The sequence below is a fragment of the Mobula birostris genome, chromosome 4 (assembly GCF_030028105.1).
Source record: "Mobula birostris isolate sMobBir1 chromosome 4, sMobBir1.hap1, whole genome shotgun sequence".
Classification (NCBI taxonomy): domain Eukaryota; kingdom Metazoa; phylum Chordata; class Chondrichthyes; order Myliobatiformes; family Myliobatidae; genus Mobula; species Mobula birostris.
The window spans coordinates 18987157-19009163 of NC_092373.1; the positions used below are offsets into that span (position 1 = coordinate 18987157).

Sequence of the window (22007 nt, forward strand, 5' to 3'; positions counted from 1 at the left end):
ATCTCTAAAACAATTCAGCAAAATTCATTGAAGAACTTGAACATTGTTTAAGATCAATGTCAAAGTTTATTATCAATGTATACAGTATGCTACTATATATTACCTTGAGATTTATGTTCTTGCAAGGATTTACAGCAGCGGTCCCCAACCACCGGGCTGCAAAGCATATGCTACCAGGCCACGAGGAAACGATACGAGTCAACTGCACCTATCCTCATCCCCTGTCACGCACTGTTGAACTTGAACATAGGGTTGCCAACTGTCCCGTATTTGCTGGGACATCCCGTATATTGCGCTAAATTGGTTTGTCCTGTATTTCCCCCACTAAGGTAGAGCGTTCCTATGAAAACTTTCGTGCCAAAATGGCATGAAGTGAAGAAGCAATTACCAGTAATTTATATGGGAAAAATTTTTGAGCATTCCCAGACCCAAAAAATAACCTACCAAATAACACATAAAACCGAAAATAAGTAACACTAACACATAGTAAAAGCAGGAATGATATGATAAATACACAGCCTATATAAAGTAGAAATAATGTATGTATAGTTGGGAAGATGAAGACAACATCGATTTGTGGGGGGAGAAATCTGCACATACGCGCATGCGCAACAGGTGCCTGTGCAAGGCTTCATGGTCATGGTAGTCTTTCCTGGGGTAAAGTGTCGCGGGATTTGACTGCTACTTTTGTCCCTTATTTGGGAGTGAGAAAGTTGGCAACCCTAACTGTAAAAGACATGTTGAGGTGAGCTTAACCCTACTTGAACACCCCTCACAACCCCCCCGCCCCCCCGCCCCGCAAGAATATTGTCAATATTAAACCAGTCCGTGGTGCAAAAAAGGTTGGGGGACCCCTGATTTACAGGAAAAGAAATGCAATAAAATATATATTTAAAATTATCAATATAAATAAGGCATCTCACTATATTAACTAGAATATCAAAAGCTTACTATGTTGTAATCTTGGAGCAGCAGTGTTTGTCAGTAACTATCAACTAATAAAATAAAATCTCCCTTCCATCTGACAATTCATTTTGTATACTTCATCGTTAACTATGTCCATAGTACTACTACCCAAGGCTTCCTCAGTCCCGGCTGGGTCACCTGGAGGAGGTTGTATGATGTTGAAAGACCCGAAACACCCAATGATTCCAGGAACATCACTGAAGATGTGTCCAGAAGCATCAGTGGATGTATGTACACAGCAGGTCAGGGTCAACCACAGATATTGCACCCTAGCTGTCTGTGTGATATGCAAGCCAAGACAGCACAACCTGGAGAGGAAGCTGTTACCCATGCAGCAGACTCTCCAAGCTGCTGATGAATCTAAAGAAACAGCGGAGACGAATACGGATTGGCATCAGCGAAGTCATAGCAGTTCCCCAGTCAGAATTGAACTCAACATAGGACTTAGGGACTCTGGATTTTTCACCCAGGCTTTACTCCCGAAGCCTTCCTCGAGTAGCCACAAGGCAGCAGAGATTTAAGAGTTTTCCTTTTCCTAGATGAGCTGCCAACCACAGTTGATGAGCCCCATCTGCCCAAAGCGACTGGTTTTAAGGTGTCAGTAACCCATCTTTGCCCCATTTTCTGTCAGTAGAAACAAATCTGCCAGGCTTAGTAGTTAGAGGCTATTTGAGACGCATGTCATTGGTAGTGTTTAAGAGAGAGTGGGAGCTTATTGCCATCACCCCTCTCTCCACCCCAGCTATAAAAACGTTAAGGATCTTAATTATTCTAAAACCACTATTCTGAAGTACAGTAAAGGACAAATATGTCATGCATTTGACAATTACCTCAGTCACTTTAAACCATTTTATAATGCTTTTCACATTGTCCATACACACTAGTATTTATGCACATTTTATTCAACATTTGTACTAACTTTTATCTTTATTTTTTATTTAATTCTTTATAATTGTTGAATGTTGATTTTTTTTATTACATGTCACACCAACACCACAGCAAATTCCTAAAACATGTAAATGCATATGTTGGATGAAGTTGACCTGGCAACTTGTACAAGAGGAATTTTATAACTGAATTAGGTAATAATTGTGGACCAGCTGCTTCCACGGGTATTACAATGGTGTACCAGTTGAGCTACAGCATCAAAGCTTTTTTGGCCCAGGTTCAATCCTGAACTCCAGGGCTATCCATATGGAACATATGCACACTCATTCTTTCGTGGTTCCCAACCTTTTCTATGTCATGGGCCCTTAAGGCTGATTTATACTTCTGCGTCAACTCGACGCCGTAACCTACTCGCGCTGTGAGCATTTATACTTGTGCGTTGGTGTGTCTGTGTCGCTCTGAAATTCGTGCACGTCATGCATGCGCACACACCTGCCTGCCTGTGCAAGGCTTCATGGTCATGGTAGTCTTTCTCGGGGTAAACAAGAAGCAAGCGTCTTTTCTCGTAAAAGCGAAATGTGTCCTGCATATTTTTGGAGGTCTGTAAAGCTTTATGGAAAGCATTGCAGCCAGAGTTCCTTCCCTGCCCTTCAGTCGCCCAATGGGAAGCTACTGCAGCGTAGGAGGAAAAGCCATGCTACCAAGCGGACCAATCACAGCTGTTGCACTCTGCGTTGCCGCGACTCTTAGTTACAATTTGGGAGAGGTGCGCATCAGGCTATGGCGTAGGGATCCACGTAGACAATGCGTAGGGTTCGCGGCTACGCTGTACCTATGGCGTCAAGTTGATGCAGAAGTATAAATTAGCCTTCAGCATTAGCCAAGGGATCCGCAGACCCCATGTTGGGAACCTCTGTGTCTAGACTACCGAGTTTTCCCCAAGTGCTTTGGTTTTCTAACATATCTCAAATACATAGATTGGTAGCTTAACTGGGCACTGTGAATTACCCTGACTATATAGATAAGTGGCAAAAAATATTTTGAGAATAAAGTCAAATTCTCCATCTCCATCTGGTATGGGAGCAGTCGAGCATCGGACCTAAAGTCCCTGTGAGAACAGCTGAGAGGATCACAAGGGTCTCCCTACTATCCATCCGAGACGTTTATCAGGAGTGCTGCATACACCCTTGGTATTACCAAGGATCCCACCAACCGATCCAGCATCCTCTTTGACTTTCTACCATCAGGCAGGAGACTGCAATGCATAAAAACAAGAACGGTCAGGATGAGAAAGTTTATTCCCCCAGGTCATTATGCTTAGGCTTCTTAACTCCCAGTTGCATCGTATTTGAAGTGTTACTGGTTAACCCATTCCTTACCTTACAATATTTAATATTAATTAATGCATTTAAGTTTGTTATTTACATGTGATTCGTCTGTAGATTTTATCCTCATCTTCATAAGTTATTGTGTTGTATGTTATATACTTTACACCCTGGTTTGAAGAAACGCTGTCTCGTTTCTATATACATTATATACATGTGTGTAGTTAAATGACAATGAACTTCACTTGACACTTGAATTCATGCAGGATTTGTACTAATGGATGCTAATAGTGCAGACCACATACAGGGAAGTACGAATGACTACGTAACCGAATCACTGCTCAAACCCACATAGTTTACAATATTCAAGCTTCAATCAAGTGGTACAATGCCTTCGTGTTAGAAACAAGATTTGTCAGTGTGAATTGCAGCTTGAGACACCAGACTAAACAGGTCACAGCCTCCTTCTTCCACAAGGCAAACTTGCTTCATAACTCAGCTTCTAAACAACCAATGAAGCCTTCAATTCAGGATGGAAAGTGTAAGTGAAAATAAAACCAGTACCCAAAGTTTAACTATTAGTCTTTTTGGCAGCACCCAAGGTAATCTTGTATGTAATAAACTTTTGCTCGGTCTTATAAACAGACAGGAATTTTACCCCTTAAAGGTGAATAAGCTAGAGAGGACACAGGCTTAGTGCAAGGGATAGAAGAGATTTAGAAATCTGAGGACTTGTGCCACCTCGCCACCTGACCCCTCACCCCAAGAGAAAGGCAAGTACCCAAAGTGCACTGCCAGAGAGTGGTGGAACCAGAGGTGCTAACAGCATTCAAGAGCTGTCTGAACAAAGCACCTGAATCACCTAGGCACTGAAAGCTATGGATCAAGTGCTGAAAGACGGGACTGTCTGCAGGTCAGTGCACATGTTAAGCTGAATGGCCTGTTTCAATGCTGTAGAGCTGACTATGACATTACGCTCAGTGTAGTACAGGAGTGTACTTCAAGTGGTCACAGGAGTGACACCCGGTGTGAATTTGCAGCGTTTGTTGCTATTTGCTCACTAGTTGTTTGTCCGTCCTGTTGGGTGTGGTTTATCATTGATTCTATTGTGTTTCTTGGATTTATTGAGTATGCCCGCATGAAAACAAATCTCATATAGTGAGATATGTAACTTGGATAAGAAATTTACATTGAACTTTGGTCTTGTGCTGCTGTAGCCCATCCACTTCAAAGTACGATGTTTTCTCAATTCAGTGATGCTCTTCTGCATATCACTGTTGTAACATGTGATTATTTGAGTTACTGCCACGTTCCTGTCAGCTTGAACCACTCTGGCCATTCTCCTCTGACCTCTTTCATGAACAAGGCTTTTTCACCCACAGGACTGCCACTCAATGGATTTTTTTTTTGTTTTCTGCACCATTCTCTGTAAACTCTACAGAAACTCAAGCAAGGGAAAATCTGCAGATGCTGAAAATCCAAGCAACACACACACACACACACACACACAAAATGCTCAAGGAACTCAGCAGGCCAGACAGCATCTATGGAAAAAAGTACTGTCGACATTTTGGGCTGAGATCCAGGGTCAACTGTACTCTTTTCTATAGATGCAGTCTGGTCTGCTGAGTTCCTTGAGCATTTTGTGTGTGTTTCTATAGAAACTGCTGTGTATGTAAATCCCAAGAGATCAATAGTTGCTGAGATACTCAAATCATCCTGTTTGGCACCAACAATCATCCCACAGTCAAGGTCACTTGTTTCAAATTTCTTTCCCATTCTGATACTTGGTCCGAACAACAAAAGAACCTCTTGACCATGCCTGCATGCTTTTATGCATTGAGTTGCTGCCACAATTGGTTGATTGGATATTTGAATTAGCAAGGTGTGCAGGTATACCTAATAAAATGGCCACTTAGTATATATCTGTACTCCAATGCACTTACAAAATTTTCTGCCTCTCGCCAACTCTGACCGCCTGTGTATGTTGCACATTATTTACAGCAGCATGGAATCTAGTGCACTTAACAGTTTGAGCATCAAACGCCAGAATTCCTTATACAAGATTTACCTTAGAGCCTTCCATAATCATTTGTTCATTATGTGCCATGATGTGAGCATTCGTGGATTTTCCATGACCATGACTGTTCTTGGCAATTTTTTCTACAGAACAGCTTGCCATTGCTTTCTTCATGGCAGTGTCTTTAACAAGTTGCCGACCCTAGCCATTATCAATAGTCTTTAGAGATTGCCTGCCTGGCGTCAGTCGCATAACCAGGACTTGTGATATGCTCCACCTGCTCCCATGGCTTTACGTAACCCTGACTGGAGGGGGCTAAGCAGGTGCTATACCTTGCCCAAGAGTGACCTGTAGGCTAGCGGAGGGAAGGAGTGCCTTACAACTCCTTTAGTAGAGAGGCCATCTCCACCCCTAAATACCAACTTTGAATTAGGTTTCAGACACCTGTCATAATACTAATTGTCTTACTATTTTCACATGTTCTGGGATACAGTGAATTCAGATTCAGCATGTCATCCAGATGTATGATCCATACATAAGCGCAGAAGTACTACCAAAGGAAATATACAACAGGGTAGAAACTGCCCTTGAATCTGATGGTATTTGTTATCAAACTTTTCTTCTTCTGCCTGAATGGGTGGGGATTAAGAGAGAAAGACTGGGTGGGAGGGGCTCTTGATTATGTTTCGCTGCTTTTCAAGATAGCACAAAGTGCAGAGAGAGTAAATAGAGGAACTCAGTGTGGGTTGAGCAGCATCTATCAGGGAGGGTGAACTGTTGATGGATCGGGTTGAAATTCTGCATCAGGAGTTCTGTTACTTCATTCTTGTGACTCAATGGAGGGGAGGCTGGTTTGTGGTAAAATGGCTTTGCTTACAACTCTCTGCAGTTTCTTGCAGTCTTTTGCACAGCAGTTGTGATGTATCTGGATAGGATGCTTTCTTGTGGTGTCATCTATAAACAGTGGTGAAGGTTATCTGGGACAAGCTAAATTTCCGTATCCCGAATGTTGCTGATAGCGCAACATCAATTTTACTGAACCATTACACCAACTGAAACATTACTTTCCTAATAAAGTGACTCTCGAAGTGTTGTTTGAATTCTTGCTAAGCACGCCCTGAACTTCAGTCAGGCAAAAAGAATTGCAGTGTTTCTTTGCACTAGGAATAATCTCTCTTAGCTAGGAACAGAAACCAATAAGTTTGATGGCTGAAACAGCTCTAGGAAAATTCAGTCTTCAAAGACCACTGAATCAGCCAAGAACCTTTTCTCTCAATTTGAAGACAATGATAAACAGAGGTACTGAGTTTACCTCACCATAATGCATTCATAATTTTAGAATTAAATATATTTATTTGGTGATACAGCATGGACTAGGCCCTTCAAGTCATGCTGCCCCAGCAACCCCACAATGCCAATTAACCCTAACCTAACCATGGGTCAATTTACAATGTCCAATTAATCTACCCAGTCGGTCTTTGGACTGTGGGAAGAAACTGGAGCACCTGGGAAAAACCCAAGCATTTCACAGAACGTACAGAGACTCCTCACAGAACAGCACCTGAATTGAATGGCAAAATGCCCCCGGCTATAATAGCATCACGCTAACTGCTACTCTACCGTGGCACTCCAAATAAAACAGCATTCATGTAGGAATGTCCATTTCAAAATAAGAGGGCACAAGACTAAATAAAACACAAAAAACCTGTGCGCTGGTTTCAGTCTAATAATTGCATCCCACAGTAGCACAGTACCTCCCAATGCAGTGCAATCAGACAAGTTCCATAACAACTTTAGACTGGTAGAATTCTCAAGGAAACTCCTCTTATCCACTCCCACTTCAGTTGGTCATAAGAAATGGACAATGTAACAAAAATGGAGTTTTCCAGAAGCACTGCTCTGCATTTACAAGAGGCAGAAAAGTTGCCAGAGTTGAATGACTTCCCCAGTCCACTCTGCCATTCAATAAAAAGTTGATATGACTGAAGAAATGTAAGATTTCATCCCAGTATCAAGTGCTTACCTATGCACCTTAAAAATACTCCACAACAGTAAGGGAATTGCGCATCTTGAGAACTAATTTCCACTTACTCCAAACAAAACTAGGTGAGGAGAAAAGAGGAAGGTGATAATGACTTTGTAAATGTCATGTAGGTCATAGAGTTATGCAAATTAGCTTAGATTGTGTTTTATTCAGTACCTTGCCACTCCATTCTTTATAAACCTAGAAGACAAACACAGGAAGGTTATCACTTCCATTAAGAGTACAGTTTAATTGTCATTTTTATATTTACAAATAGTCTTAAGCGTCGTTGTGGTTGGGAGTAATGAGGCAGCCGGAAGAATTTTAAAATCTTGCAACACTGTTAAATATTCTCATGCCACATCTTATAGTGGTTTGCCCAAGTATTAACAAATGACAGATATTTAGTTATGCAACAGAGCAGAAAGTTACGACAAAACTTTATTGTAGAACTTGATGCATCCATAAGCCGCAAAGTTTTCAGTAACAGAAACTCTATGCCAGCGGTCCCCAACCATCGGGCCACGGAGCGGTACCGGGCCGCGAGGAAACGATACAAGTCAGCTGCACCTTTCATCATTCCCTGTCATGCACTGTTGAACTTGAACATAGGGTTGCCAACTGTCCCGTATTTGCCGTATATTGGGCTAAACTGGTTTGTCCCATACAGGACTGCCCTTGTCCCGTATTTCCCCTGCTAAGATAGAGCGTTCCTATGAAACTTTCGTGCCGAAATGGCGTAAAGTGAAGAAGCAACTACCATTAATTTATATGGGAAAAATTTTTGAGCGTTCCCAGACCCAAAAAAATAACCTAATAAATCATACCAAATAACACAAAACTGAAGAAAATAACACTAACATATAGTAAAAGCAGGAATGATATGATAAATACACAGCCTATATAAAGTAGAAATAATGTATGTACAGTGTAGTCGGGAAGATGAAGGCAAAACCAATTTGTGGGGAAAAATCTGCACATACGCGCATGCACACACAGGTGCCCATGTAAGGCTTCACGGTCATGGCAGTCTTTTCCCGGGGGTAAAGTGTCCCGGGATTTGACTGCTACTTTTGTCCCTTATTTGGGAGTGAGAAAGTTGGCAACCCTAACTGTAAAAGGCATGTTGAGGTGAGTTTAACCCTACTTGAACACCTCCCCCCCGCCGGCCAGGTCGGCCGGTCCGCAAGAATATTATCAATATTAAACTGGTCCACGGTGCAAAAAAGGTTGGGGACCCCTGCTCTATGCAATACAGAATACAAGGATGTCCCTTTAATACAGAGATGAGGAATTTATTTTAGCCAGAGAATAGTGAACCTGTGTAATTCATTGACACAGACAGCTGGACACCAAGTCATTGGATATATTTAAAGCCAGGTGGGAACACAGTATTTCTATGTGCCCCTCTCTCCCCACCCCACAATTTGGGGTGGCTTGAACCAAGCGAAGTTGGGAGTGTTCAGCAGACTCACTCGCTCACCCAAGTCTGAGTGGCTGGCTTCTGCTTAATGTCCCACCTAAATGGAGTCTTTCCATTAAGAAGTCCAAGATCCAGTTGCAGAGGAGTCCCAACGAGGAAGATTACCCACCAGCTTCTGAGGGATGATCATGTTAAAAACTGGTTGATGAATGGCATCCTGGTGTATGAGATATCATTTTCTAGGTGGGACAGGACAGAGTGGAGGGCTAAAGTTATGGCATCATCAGCGCACCAGTTTGTGCTGTAGAAAAACTGGAAAGAATTCTATGTAGCTGGAAGATGCCATTTTATATGATCCATTACCAGCCGTCCAAAGCACTTCATGATTGTTGAAGTCATTGCTACTAGGCAGTAATCGCTTAAGCCAATTACTGTTGCTCTCTTAGGTACCGGAATGAAGGTGGCTGCCTTGAAGCCTGCAGGAATAATGGACTGTTTCAAAGGGATGTTAAAGGTGTCAGTTAAGACCCATGTTAGTTAATTCGTACAGCACACAACCAGGTAGTATGTTGTCTGGCCCTATAGCTTTACTTGGGTTTACCTCCTCACCTTGGCTGCAGCCAGAGAGGGCCTGTCCCTGTCGCCCCTGTTCCTTAGGGACAAAAGAGGATGTCACACCATTCAATGTATTACATTATGCATAGAAGGCATTCAGCCTATCAGAAAGGGATGTGTCACTGTGGGCTGACGTGCAGGGTGGACTTGTAATCTGTTATGGTTCAAATATCCTGCCACACGTACTGCGTGACCCTGTTGTCATAGAGGTGTCTGAGTTTTCTGTAACGCATGAATTTTCTTAAGCCACAAGAGCAACCTACAGGTCTAAGTAAGCCTCGGTTTTGAAACTCGGGGCAGCACATTTTTGGTAGGGAGAAGGGGATTTGCACATTACCTGGAAGATGAGAACCTGGGAGAAGCAAAGGATTCTTGGAATATATATACAAAGACTAAACAGTGCACCACAGGTTAGCAAGACATTAGAATAATAAACACAGAAATAAGCCATTCTAAGGCTTATTTCTAAAGGGATACAATTGAAAAGTTAAAACCTTTGGTGAACCACAAAGGAAGGGTACTGCGTACATTTCTGGTTGCCACATTACTTAAAGGAGCAAGAGACAAGAGGATACCGGGGACTTCCATGAAGATGCCAGAAATTGAGTGACTTATACATCAAGAGAGTCAAACTACAAGAGAGAGAGTCAAAGGGCATGGGGAGAGAGGACAGGAAAGTGCCAATGTAGACAATATTACCCATGAATGACAGGAGAATCAAAGGATAACCTGCTACTCCAACTTCATTTCTGCTCTAATAGATACTTTCTCTTGAACAGAAGTAGTTGAAGGGGAACCTAATAAGTCTATAAAATTACAAACAAATGTGTCCACTTGTGGATAAGTGTTAAACTAGAGGTGAACAATACAAGATAGTAACCAAGTAATCCAAAGGCAGTTCATAAAGAAACTTCAGCGTGCTGAGAAATGGAACTCGTCACTGACAGAAAGCAAATAGTATTATTATGCTTGAGGATAGGCTAGATGTGCATGAAATAAAAGAGAACAGAGGGCTTAGATGAGGAAGACAAGCAGAATACTAACACCAGCATGGACTTGTTAGATCATTTTCAATGCATACATTCTACATAACTTAGAAGTGTGCTGGATGGCCAAGTCATGCCCCGGCTTTGCAGATTGATTAAGCTAATATTTTTCAAAGCTTCCAAATGCCCTTGCTATAAAGATTTAAAGGCCAATAAATAGAAAAACAAAATAAAAGTTACCTTTTCCCCCACTGCTGTTACAAAGCTCATTTAAATTTATATGTTTAATGATATTTGAAAAGTTAAGTGCCACAGTTCCACGAGGAACAGTTGGCAAAACCCAAACTACAAAACATTATATTTATATTTAGAGGTTTGCAAATGTGCACACCTACAGTATTATTCATACATTGTCATTTTAAACTGCAAATTTAAGGGTATTCAAAAAGTAAAAATGCTCTACTGTACAATTAATCACCATTGTCTGTTTCAGTGCATTTACCCACCCACCCTGCAAACTACACCTCCACCTGAAAAGGAGATTCTCCCAAATGACTACATCCTGATGAAATATAAAGCAGTATTCTGAAATGCAATACAAGCAATGATAATTCCTAAAAGCTTATAATTACCAATTTAAAAGCAGACTTGAAAGAGCACCAACAAAGGCAGTAAGAAACTATTGTGACTAAAGAAACAAATTACTTAGGTGAAGTAACAGTAAGAGTTGTAATAAATTTGCCTACTGCCACAATCTGATCTACCACAGATGCAATCTCACTGGCTCTCAACTTGGTCATGGACCACCTGACAACAGCAATACCTACATCAAACTGTTTATTGATTAGAACCGAGCATTTAACACCATTACCCTCTCAGTACTAATCAACAAGCTTCAAGACCTGGACCTCAATTCCTCCCTTTCCAACTGGATCCATGACTTTCTCATCAGGAGACCACAGTCAGTGTGTATCAGAAATAACATCTCCTCGCTGACCATCAACACCAGTGCACCTCAAAGAAGTGTGTGTAGCCCACGGCTCAACTCCCTACACCATGATTAAGTGACTAGGCAAACACAAATGCCATCTATAAATTGCTGATAACACAACTGCTGTGAGCAGAATTTCAGATAGAGATGAGAAATTGTACAGGAGTGAGACAGATCAGCTGGTTGAAGGTGTCACAACAATAACTTCATGCACAATGCCAGCAAAACCAAGAAACTGATTGTGGACTTCAGGAAGAGGAAGTTGAGGTAACATACCCCAGTCCTCATAGAGGGATCAGTAGTGGAAAGGGTGAACAGCTGCAAGTTCATGGGTGTCAACATCTCTGAGTATCTATCCTGGGCAGAACTTTATGACACAATTATGAAGATGGCACACCAATGGCTATATATTTCATTAAGAGTTTGAGATTTGGTCTGTCAGAGCATTCTGATTGTATCACTATTGTATGGAGGTGCCAATGCAAATGATTGGAAAAGTCTGCAGAGGGTTGTAAACTCTGCTAGTTCCATCATAAGCACCAACCTTCTAACTATTGAGGACATCTTCAAAAGACAATACCTCAAAAGGGCAGCCTCCATCGTTAAGGACCCCACCACCCAGGACATGACGTTTTTTGATTACTACCAGAGAGGAGGTGCAGGAACCTGAGGACACGCACATTGTAGGAACAGTTTCTTCCCCCTTTGCTATCAGATTTCTGAATGATCCATGAATCTATGAACACCATCGCATTATTTTGCTCTCTTTTTGCACTAGTTAATACTTGTATACAGCGGATTCCAGTTAATTCAGGGGAGCCTCATATTTGAGACAACTCAAAGAACAAAATCTCTGATCAAGAAAATAGCTGAGATTCCCTTCCTTTATTTGGGGCACTGTGCTGCTTAAATAGCATAGCAGACTGTCGCCGAACAGTTTCTAACTAGTGTACTAATGTGGCCATTAGACATTACAACATGCTTCGAGCGAAAAAAATCTCAAAATGGCGTCTGTTGCATGAGTTTGTGTTCAAAACCCAGTGATTTTTGCCATTGATAGTTGGTGAGAAATAAGCAGCAAGTCAATTCAGAACTATTTTGCTCACTGCAATTTCAAGCATTCAGGCTTGGAGATGCCAGAAACATCCAGGAGTAAAATGGAACAATTTCACTACTTCAACAAATTAGGAACTACGAAGAACTAGAAGTTATCGACAATCATCTTACATGTTACAATGAAAGTGAAGATTTGGAGGGCAGAATCAAAAACACTGTAGGAAGAGAGTTCATTATCTGCACTAGGTGTCCATGCTGATTTTGTTCATTTACAGTCATCAAAAGTATGTGGCTGCATACACTGGATGAATTCCTCCATCAGTAACTTATGAACTAATACAGTTTTATAGTACCGCAGTATTATTTGTAGTGTTCTAATTTGTTCTGTATTTCATTTAAATACATAATTTGTTACTCAGTTAAATGGTAGTTTGTCTTTTTAATACTTTAATTATTTCCCTGAAACATTGCCTAATTGGGGCAGCCACTTAATTGGGCTGAAGCATACTGGCCCAGCTGTGTACCAATTAAGTGGAATCCACTGATTTTCTTCTCGTAACTTATAGTTTCTTTTATGTATCGTACTAAACTGCTGCTGCAAAACAACAAATTTCACACATCAAGGATAATAAAGCTGACACTGATTCCCACATAACTCAAGGCACACAAAGGAAATATTCAAGTTACAATCTATTTAAATCCTTAGATATATAAATCTTTTATTCAAAACCAGTTACCTGGGAACCAGGTACCAACAATTTGCATTTTATAAACACAAGAGATTCTGCAGATACTGAAAATCGCAAGCAATACACACAAAATGGTGAAGGAACTCGGGTCAGAAAGCATCTGTAGAAATGAATAAACAGTTGATGTTTCAGGCAAAGACCCTTTCTCCTCTTGCCAGGGAATAAAACGGGATAAAGTAAAATAATTCTCATTGAATATTGAAAGGCCTAGATAGACTGGACGTGGTGAAGATGTTTCCCATAGTGAGGAAGTCTAGACTGTACACTACAGCTTTAGAACAGAAATCAGGGATAATTTCTTTAGCCAGAAGGTGCTGAACCTGTGGAATTCATTGCTCTACAGATGGCTGTGGGGGCCAGTCATTGGGTATATTTAAAGCAGATGTTGATAGGTTCTTGATTAGTAGGGTGTCAAAGGTTACAGGGAGGAGGCAGGGAAATTGGTTTGAGGGGGATAATAAATCAGCCAAGGAATGGAGGAACAGCCTCGATGGGCCGAATCACCCAGTTCTGCTCTTGTCTTATGGTCTAAATGTACTTAGAATTCAGGTTTAGTGATTGAACCACAATGCAAAATTTGTCCCTTTAAGCTTTCCAAAATGCAGTTCAAAGAATTACATTTATTCCACTGTTAATTTCATGTCCTATTATGTAAAGTTAGGGTAACCATTGACAATATTATGTAGTAACATCGATGTTACAACTCAATTCGTATAGTTATCAATTGATAAACAAAATATTTAATGAACCAGAAAGGTCAACTTCCAAATGCATGCCCCCCAGTATAAATAATTATGAAAACCATCACAGAAGTATAAACTTGTAAATCTTAAACTACTTCACAACCTCACCCCTCCCAATTGCTGATCTCCTCTAGCTACAGCATCTTGACCATAATATTTTATCCCTCCATTGCTGGTGCCTATTGCCTCAGCTGTAATGATATCAAGCTCAAAGCTCCCCTACACATCCCAATTTCTTAATCAATATAACAGGTTGATCAAATGTTTGGGAATTGCCTAATATCCGTACATGGTTCAATTTGAACAATTTGCAAAATTAAAAGCATGGAAAAAGGCATTCTAACATTGACCAACTATTTAACTTAATTTAGAGATACAGTTCAGTAACAGGCCCTTCTGGCCCAATGAGCCCCCATCAACCAATTGCATCCATATGAACAATTAACCTATTAACCTGTATGTCATTGGAATGGGGGAGGAAACCAGAGCACTTGGAGGAAATACACGCAGTAAAGGAGAGAATGTATAAACTCCTTACAGACAAGTGCAGGAAATGAACCCAGGTCACTGGCACTGCAATAGTCTTATGCTAACCACTACACTACCGTTCCCCCAAGCACAATATCCTATATATCCTATTGCATTTTGACTTGGTACAATTTGTGATTGGTTCTAGTTTCACTCCAGATACATGGAGAAATAATCTAGGCTAATATTCCAGTGTGGCGGCAAGAGAGCACTGTCAGAAATGCTATCTTCCCTTTGAGCCATTACCAAGGCCACGTCTTGTCTATCAGAGGGGCAGGCAAGATCATACAGTAATATTCCAAAGGTGGGGAGAATTAACTTGCTGTTTAATCTAGTATTAATTACTCAAAACAAGTCATCTGTCATTAACAGATTGATATTTGTGGTAGCTTGCAATATTCAAATTGGTTGCAGTGTTTCCTCCATTAAAACCATGCTCACACTTGAAAGCACTTCATTAGCAAACATCACATGGAGATCTTCTCATTGATACCATCAAGGTGGTGGTACAGACACAAACTCAAAAGTTTTAGCAACAGCTTCCCCTCTGCCATCAGATATAAATATACACACATTAAATATACATCCGTTTAATTTTTTTTACTGCCTCCTACCCAAGATCAAATATTTCACTGAAATTAATTGGGTCTTTAAAAAAATATAATAAATATCATACTTCAGCAATGTAAACATTTTCCCTCCATTATTGATGGTGCTGATATAAACTGTTACTTTGCCTCAAAATAAATGAAAATCAATCTTTTGCAGAAGGACTGTATAACTCTCCATCAAAATTGTCTTCACCTTACAGCACGTGATGCTTGTGATAACATTTGTAAAACTCAGACATGGCCAGCAATTTCAGAATAGCATTAATTGGCTTAACAATACTTTTGAGATGGCTGATAAGGCCGGATGGTTTCTCTTGCTGGGGAACCAGGTTCTAGACTGTCCAAGAGGTCAGACACTCAGGACAGAATTAAATCCACATTAAGAGGCAGCAAATCCTTTGATTTCTCTATCCCAAGTATATACTAATAGATTTGCATTAAATAGAACCAAAGCTCATGGGTTCATAGAGTAAGGTGGTGCTCAGGCACTAAATGGTAGAACAGGCACCAGGGATCAAATTGCTTCTATTTATCTTCTTCCTTGATCCTAGACAACAGCAGCAAAACCACAAGAGAAAATGTTGCATTACTGAGGATACCAGGCTCGGAGCTGGGTATCTAATATACTTTTGCTTGCCTTAAGTGGTAATTACTCGCCTTCTTGAGAGGCAGCATCTATGCAGGGAGCAGCTAACATTCATGATCCATGAATCTGCTTGCCCTGGTATTTCCCAACATTTTCTTTTATTCTAGAATGTGAATATTCACAATATTTTAACTGTAGTAACCTCTTCTGGCATGTTCATTTCTGTTGACGTCTACAGAAAGAGGCAAACGTTGAATTCCACACTCTTAGAATAGATCTTGAAAAATACTAAATCAATGCAGTTTCATTCATTCTAACTGCAAGGTGAAGACCTAAAATAAAATGGATCTAGTCATTTAGTTATACTCAAAAACCAACAGCAAATACAAACAAGTGGAATGAAATATTATAGCTTTAACATTTTCCAGAAAATGATATTGTGGGGGGGAAAAAAAAAGATGGTGATAACTTTAAAAAGTAACAGATAACACTGCAGTGTTGCAACAGATTTTTAGTGGCATTTCAAGTTGTGCGCTCTGTGCCTTAGACAAGCATTACCAGGCAGCAAGGAAAAGCAACATCCACATAAACATAAAGTTATTTATCACAGTGCACCTTAGAAGCTGTAATGATGATGGCAAGAGAGAGAAGCTCAGATGTAAGAATTAGCAGTGCAGCTTTTCAACGGGTAACTCAAACATCAGATTAGCTCATGTGAAAGTAACACTCATTAAGAATGTTTCTCGCCAAACTTTTAAAATAACGTAGAAGACAATTATAATTGAGGTTGGAGACAGTTTTTGTTTTAAAAAGGCCAAATGCTGGCTTTCCTAACAGAGTAGAAGCTAGCCCTCACAGAAGTTACCTGACAGATCAACAGCCACACCAGAAGATAATTCCAGGCATTCTGACATGTAGGTTTTGAGCAAGAATATTCAGTATCGTATCTAATGAGCAGATGTGTCTCTCTAGCTTGGGGAGTTGGTGTCTGCTGTCTGAGGTGTATATTTTCCTAACAGCATCAGGTTTCTGCTTATAGCACTTGGCTACTTTAACAGGCTGCCAGTTTATTAATGCAGTAACCATAAAACGGTCTGATCTCTGCTCATTTTTCTTCCACAAATAAAATCATCCTAGCAGGTCTTTAAATTGCAAGCTGTGCTTCCTGACCTTCCAGTAATCCTGCCTTTCATTATTGCTTAAATGGTCGTTTCATATGCAGCCTTACGATGGCATTGTATCTGTTAAAGGGTATGGTACTAAAGAGGGCTGAAACAAAGTTTTTCCTCTCCTCCCATCCAAACACATTGTAATGCTCTATATAAACTCTTTTTTCTTGAGCATTGCACCCCAGTGTGAAATTACCTTACCTGAAATGATTACTCAAGGTTGTGTGGAACTTCTACTGGTATTTTGAGGGTTCTTGAGGGTATATACCAATACACCCAAGATAATTGAAATGACTCCATGTGTGGCATAAATTGCACTTATTCTTTCTAAATGGTTGACGAGAAACCAGAACAGTGCGAAGCAAATACATGCATACTACTGCTTGTATGCATTTCCATGTACAGTCATACCTATCGTAGAGGGTCTTTGCATCCCGAGACTTGTTTACAGGAAAAGCTCGGTAGAAAGCAGCAGATGGATTCCTATGTTTCAACAATCAAAGATGGAGACAAAAGAGTAGTAAATAAACATTAGAATAAGCAGAAAATAGATCAGATATATCTTATCCAGAATTAAACTGAACAGCATATTTGTTGGAATAGAAAGTGTCACCAGAAACAGAACAACCTGCTTGAGGGCAAGGGAATGTTAGTTAAGGTGTTCACAGAGAAGAAATTGGTCATTAAATTCTAAATTCATATTTTCACTCAGATGTTCATTTAGTTTAGTCATACAAAGTATTTCAGCCGTCTACATTTGTCAATTCAAATGGTCAAACTTCATTGAGAATTCCATCTTCCTTAGGGAATAAAAGGAGCAATCTTTCAGCAAATATTGGCGCCAAGCTCAATGTGGAGTTGTTTGGTAGCATGAATCAGTGTCATATTTTAGAATAACAGAAGTTATCCTGACATGCCTTCGCCATATCACCCCCCCCCCATACAAGCAAAATGGTGCTTAAAAATCAAATGCATCACTAGTTTTCTAAATTTCAGGTCTCCACCCCAAGATCAGAAGCAAACATGGATGAACTAGCACAAGAGTAAACTTGTGAAGGTTTATTATTCACATAACCAATGATCAGAATTATGTTAAACATCAGCGTTAAAGCAACTTCAACAAGGCCTACAGTCAAACAATCAGTGGCCACTTTATGACATACACCTGCTCCTTAATGCAAATATCTAATCAGCAACTCACTGTAGAAAAGCATGCAGACATGGTCAAGAGGTTCAGATGTTGTTCAGACCAAACATCAGAATGGGGGAAGAAATGTAATCCAAGTGACTTTGACCACGGAATGATGATCGCTGCCAGACAGGCTGGTTTGAGTATCTCAGAAACTGCTGATCTCCTGGGATTTTCACGCACAACAGTCTCTAGAGTTTACAGAAAATGGTGTGAAAAACAAAAAAAAAATATCCAGTTGAGGGGTAGTTCTATGGGCGAAAAAACCTTGTTAATGAGAGAGGTCAGAGAAGAATAGCAAGGCTGGTTCAAGCTGACAGGAAGGTGAAAGTACTCAAATAACTACACATTACAACAGTGGTGTGTGGAACAGCCTCTCAATGCATAACACGTTGAATTTTCAAGTGGATCATCTACAAAAGCCTATGAACATGCACTCAGTGGTGCAAGAGACACCCAATAAAGTGACCACTGAATGTATCTGCTATAGCTATACGAAAAAATACTTAACTAAATATTTCTATGATATGATTTAAAAAAGAATTAGAATTTATAAAATTACAGCACTTCAACTGGGAACCCAACATTGCAGTTAACAAGGAGCTTAACAGTTCTGTAGAGCTTGGCAGATAACCACGGCAAAAGCTCGGCCACCAGGAAGGAAATGGTCGCAAGATACAGAGAAGTGTGCCGGTTGATGTTTGAAAATGGGAAGCTGTTGTTGGCATCATATTGAGCTCTATGTGACAAGGTAGCAATTCTTGTTTTTTTTTGTAAATAGTTAGAATTCCTTGTCATCCACAACCTAACCTCCTAAATGTGTAGAAGCAGAGTATCCACAGAAGCAATCATTCCCACTCAGCCCATACCAATGATTTCCATAATAGAATGTAACATACAAGTTTTGCTTTGAATTTTTTCCAGAAAGGCAAATGACAATCCAATAACTGGCATCTCTCCCAGATTGATATATTATTAACCAATGATTCTAGGCCACAATTTAAAAAGATAGATGTACAATATTACGTCAAATCCTTAGGCACATATAGATAGTCAGGGTGCCTAGGACTCTTGCACAGTAATAAATTTATGTATTGAACTGTTCTGCTGTCGAAAAAAAATCAAAGACATACGTGAGTAATGATAAATGTGATTCCTATATAGGTCTCTATTGCGGATTGAGCGTGGGAAGGGAGGCAGGGAGAGGGGAATCATAGTTGGGAAAAGGGGAAGGGAGAAGGGAGAGGGGAGGGAGCAGGAAACACCAGAGAGTCATTGGGTAATAGTCAATAAACTAATTGTTTGGAATCAAGTGACCTTGGCTGGTGTTTCAGGGCTGGGTGTGTCTGCAAGTGCACTACCTCCTGCCTTAGTCCTCTGCCACCTGTCCCACACCCATTCCACAGCACTCCATCCTCGCTATTTCCAACATCCTTTGCTCCCACCAGATTTACAAACTCTCTCTTCACTCCATGTTGACAAATACAGTACTGTGCAAAAGCCTTAGGCAGCCTGGCTAGCTATATATGCGCCTAAGACAATTGCACAGTACCTTATCAAGTCAGTCTACGATCAATGCAGAGCATGTTATACTTAGATTATGCTATGTCCTACCCTCACACTTAAAGTATTATTTCAATGTAGCAAAAAACAGATTAAAACTAATTGAAATGATATCCATGAACGATACTGATGCAAGACGAGTAGCTGAGTATATATAAAGGAAAGCTGCAAGAGAGCGGTGGTAAAACACAAAATGCTCGAGGAACTCAGCAAATCAGGCAGCATCGATGGAAATTAATAAACAGCCCACGGTTCAGGCCGAGACCCTTCATCAGGACTTCAGGTGGGTGTCTGGAATGCACTGACTGGGGTAGTGGTAGAGGCAGATACAATGGAGACTTCTAAGCAACATTTAGACAGGCACACGAATGTGAGGGAATTGGTGGTATATGGACATTGTGCAGGCAGAAAAGATTAGTTTACTTGGTCATTAGATTTAGTTAGTTCAACACAACATTGTGGCTGAAGGGCCAGTTCCTGTGCTGTACTGTTCTATGTTTTAATAATCGCCTTGTAACCATTGTTACCTAACTGCTTCTGATGCATGCTGTCTATTTTTCAAAGTCTTAAATGTTTTTCAAAAAATTCAAATCAAAATAATGTTCACATGATCAAAATAGATCTCCATGCTTAGATATTATCCTGAGATCTCTCTTAAGACAACGGCTCAATTCAAGCTCTAATTTTAAAGAGGAAAAGCAATTATTAGATTGTTCTACGGAACAATTTCAGTATCCCGTAAACACAATCAAATATTGTCTTAAAAAACTGGTAGTCCTTACTTTGCGTATAATTGTAACAAAATGAACTTGAGTACCCGTCCTTCCCCAGGCTACAGTAGGGCACTGTTCTTAGACCTCAGACCATAGGAGCAGACTTAGGGCTTTCAGCCCATGAAGTCTGCTCCACCATTCCATCATGGCTGATTTATTATCCCTCTCAACTCTATTCTTTTCCCGCAACCTTTGACACCCTCATTAATCAAGAATCTATCAACCTCCCTTTTAAGTATACTCATAACCTGGCCTCCACAGCTGTCTGTGGTAATGAATTCCAGATTCACCAACCTCTGGCTAAAGAAATTCCTCTTCATCTCTGTTCTAAATGGACATCACTCTATTCTGCGGCAATCACCTCTGGTCCTAGATTCCCCCGCTATAGGAAACAAGCACTCCACATATATTATCTAGGTCTTTAAATATTCAATAGGTTTCAATGAGATGTCCACCCACTTCTTCTAAACAAGGAGTACAGGCCCAGGGTCATCAAACACTTGCACATTAATCCATTCATTACCAAAATCATTCACCTGATCCTCCTCTGGATCTCTCTAATGCTAGCATATCTTTTCTTAGAGAAGGGACTCACTACTCGCTCTCCATCTATCTTCATATCATCCACAAAGCCATCAATTCTGTCCCGATGAAGGGTCTCAGCCCGAAACATCAACTGTTTACTCCTTTCCATAGATGCTGCCTGGCCTGCTGAGTTCCTTCAGCATTTTGTGTGTGTTGCTTTGGATTTCCAGCATCTGCAGATTTTCTCACATTTGTGAATTCTGACATCCAAACAATTGACATATAACATGAAAAGAAGTGGTCCCAACACCAACCCCTGCAGAACAGTATTCTTGTGAATTGTCCATAGCCCAAACAGTTCAAAAGTCAGAAATGCAGCCATGAACTGAGACCCCGCGTGGCAGAAGATACCTTGCAGCTGACAGCAGATTCAACTTGCTCAACTCTCACACGTTGTTTGTATCTACAGGACAAGCCAGGCATTCATAAGCTGGAAAGCATCTGTTGTTCATGAGAAACATTAGCATAGCTGTGTATGCTTAAAGCTAGAGGAAAAACAGCTTCCAATGTTGTCCCTTCAATGAAAATTACTTACCACCTCAATTTTCAATGGAGAATTTCACAAAAATGTTGTATCACAGAGAAGATTTGCAAAACAAATTGTTCAAAACAATTCCTTGAATGTGAAGACAGAAAGAACTACATTGATTTTTTTTTTTAAAAAAGCTAACAAGATCTTCTGGAAAACAGCTCAGACCTGTATCTTAACAGGCAAACTATTCTCATTCATTTAAGATACCAAGCGCATTACAACATTTTTAAAAATAGCAATTACTCAAACCAGATGCTACATAATCATTCAAAGCACTTGCAACAGCTCCTTGCTAGGAATAGCTTTTCAGAACAGAAATGGTGTAATTATTTTATGTTCAGAAATTGAGGCAGCAGAATGGTATATAACATCACAACTCATTTCAGTTACGGTTTGGGGGGTGGGGTGGGAAATGGCCATTTTGCATTTTATTTCCAGTACGGTTCCCCCTCCCTCAAGAAAGAATTCATTCTGTCCCTCCGAGCTATCAGCGTGCACTGTCAAACCAAGCAGCATCTTTGTTTTACCAGGTTTTCACTCATTTTGCTTGTAACTGCTTTGGAAAACCTATTCTACTGTTATCCAAGCAACACACACAAAATGCTGGTGGAACACAGTAGGCCAGACAGCATCCATAGGAAGAAGCACAGTCAACGTTTCAGGCTGAGACCCTTCGTCAGGACTAA

The 22007-nt window shown here is 40.4% G+C and overlaps 1 protein-coding gene across 6 annotated transcripts in view; it reads right to left on the reverse strand.

Moving 5' to 3' along the window:
- Positions 1 to 22007, reverse strand: part of tsc22d2 (TSC22 domain family 2) — a 136147-nt gene that overhangs the window by 73113 nt on the left and 41027 nt on the right. For 3 of the 6 annotated variants that reach the window (XR_011885647.1, XM_072254977.1, XM_072254974.1), the window contains exon 2: positions 17091 to 17162. The exons of the other annotated variants lie outside the window; for them this stretch is intronic. Coding sequence is in view for 2 of the 3 variants with exons in the window: in XM_072254977.1 (XP_072111078.1) it covers positions 17091 to 17162 (72 nt within the window). In the remaining variant the exon portion in view is untranslated. The remainder of the gene's footprint in view (positions 1 to 17090; positions 17163 to 22007) is intronic. 6 annotated transcript variants of the gene reach the window in all.